The 1,044-nt window shown below is 60.2% G+C and overlaps 1 protein-coding gene and 1 gene segment (V, D, J or C); one reads left to right on the forward strand and one right to left on the reverse strand.

Annotated features, from left to right (window-relative positions):
• LOC104834219 overlaps positions 1-73 on the forward strand; it is a gene marked incomplete at its 5' end in the record, with an annotated part of 678 nt that extends 605 nt beyond the window's left edge. Inside the window, 1 exon segment of the V gene segment in view lies at positions 6-73. Coding sequence covers positions 6-73 — 68 coding nt within the window.
• Positions 74-238: 165 nt separating this feature from the next.
• The window catches only part of LOC104834220, a 7,349-nt gene continuing 6,543 nt past the window's right edge, over positions 239-1,044 (reverse strand). The window contains exons 4-5 of the mRNA XM_010571392.1: positions 767-874; positions 239-672 (exon numbers count right to left, since the gene is read on the reverse strand). Coding sequence (XP_010569694.1) covers positions 239-672; positions 767-874 — 542 coding nt within the window. The remainder of the gene's footprint in view (positions 673-766; positions 875-1,044) is intronic.

Consider the following 1,044-nt stretch of genomic DNA (forward strand, 5'->3'; position numbering starts at 1 on the left):
TGAAGCCGGAGCCCTTGCAGAGGAGGCGCAGGGCCCAGATTTGGGTCAAGAGCCGGGGATTTGGGCACCGTGAAGGATTTGGGCTCACTGCAAGGCTGCAGGTGGGATGTGAGGGTCTGGGTTTGGTGCAAGGGTCTGGGCTTGATGGAAACGGTCCAGGCTGAAGGCGAGGACCTGGGTTTGGTGTTGGGTTTGTGTTTGGTGTTAAGGGTCCAGGTTGGGAGCAAAAGGTCCAGGCTCAGGGAAAGGATTCGGTTTTGGTGCAAGGGTCCATGCTAAAGTGGATGGTCTTTGGAAAGTTGGTGGGATCTGGGGACACAGAGCAGGAATGCTGGGGCTCGACGTGAGCATCAGTGTCACTGCCAGCATCTTTCGCACAGTAGTAGGTGGCCGTGTCGTCGGCCCTGAGGCTGTTCATCTGCAGCGTGACCGTGCTCTGGGAGTTGTCCTTCGAGATGGTGAAGCGTCCTTTGACCGATGGAGCATAGTAGGCGCTGCCACTGCTGTAAATACCTGCGACCCACTCGAGCCCCTTCCCGGGCGCCTGTCGCACCCAGTTCATGGCATAGCTGCTGAAGGTGAAGCCGGAGGCCTTGCAGAGGAGGCGCAGGGACCCCCCGGGTGTCTGGAGACCACCTCCGGACTCGACCAGTTGCACGGCCGCCCGCAGCCCTGCGGAGAGAGAAAGGACGGGATTGAGTCACCCAGGTGCCTGCATCACCCAACCACCCCAAAATCCATGTGCTTGGGGTTTGGGGGATCCTACCTGGAAGGGCTGCGAGGAAGATGACGAGGAGGAGGAAGGTGGAATGGGGGGCTGCTCTGGGGTGGGTCCTGCTGGCAGGGTCCTCTCTGCCCAAGAGGACTCGAGTTGCTCAGGTTGATGGTTACACCAAAGGTGGGTTCAGGGAGCCTTGAGCATCCCTGCCCTGTTTCCAGACCCCTGACCCAAACCTGGACCCCTTGAAATGAGCCCAGACCCCTGTCCTAACCCTGGACCCCTTGCTCGCAACACAGACCCGTTGCTCCAAGCCCAGACCCCTG

The sequence above is a fragment of the Haliaeetus leucocephalus genome, unplaced genomic scaffold, assembly GCF_000737465.1.
Source record: "Haliaeetus leucocephalus isolate CR32 unplaced genomic scaffold, Haliaeetus_leucocephalus-4.0 Scaffold320, whole genome shotgun sequence".
Taxonomy (NCBI): domain Eukaryota; kingdom Metazoa; phylum Chordata; class Aves; order Accipitriformes; family Accipitridae; genus Haliaeetus; species Haliaeetus leucocephalus.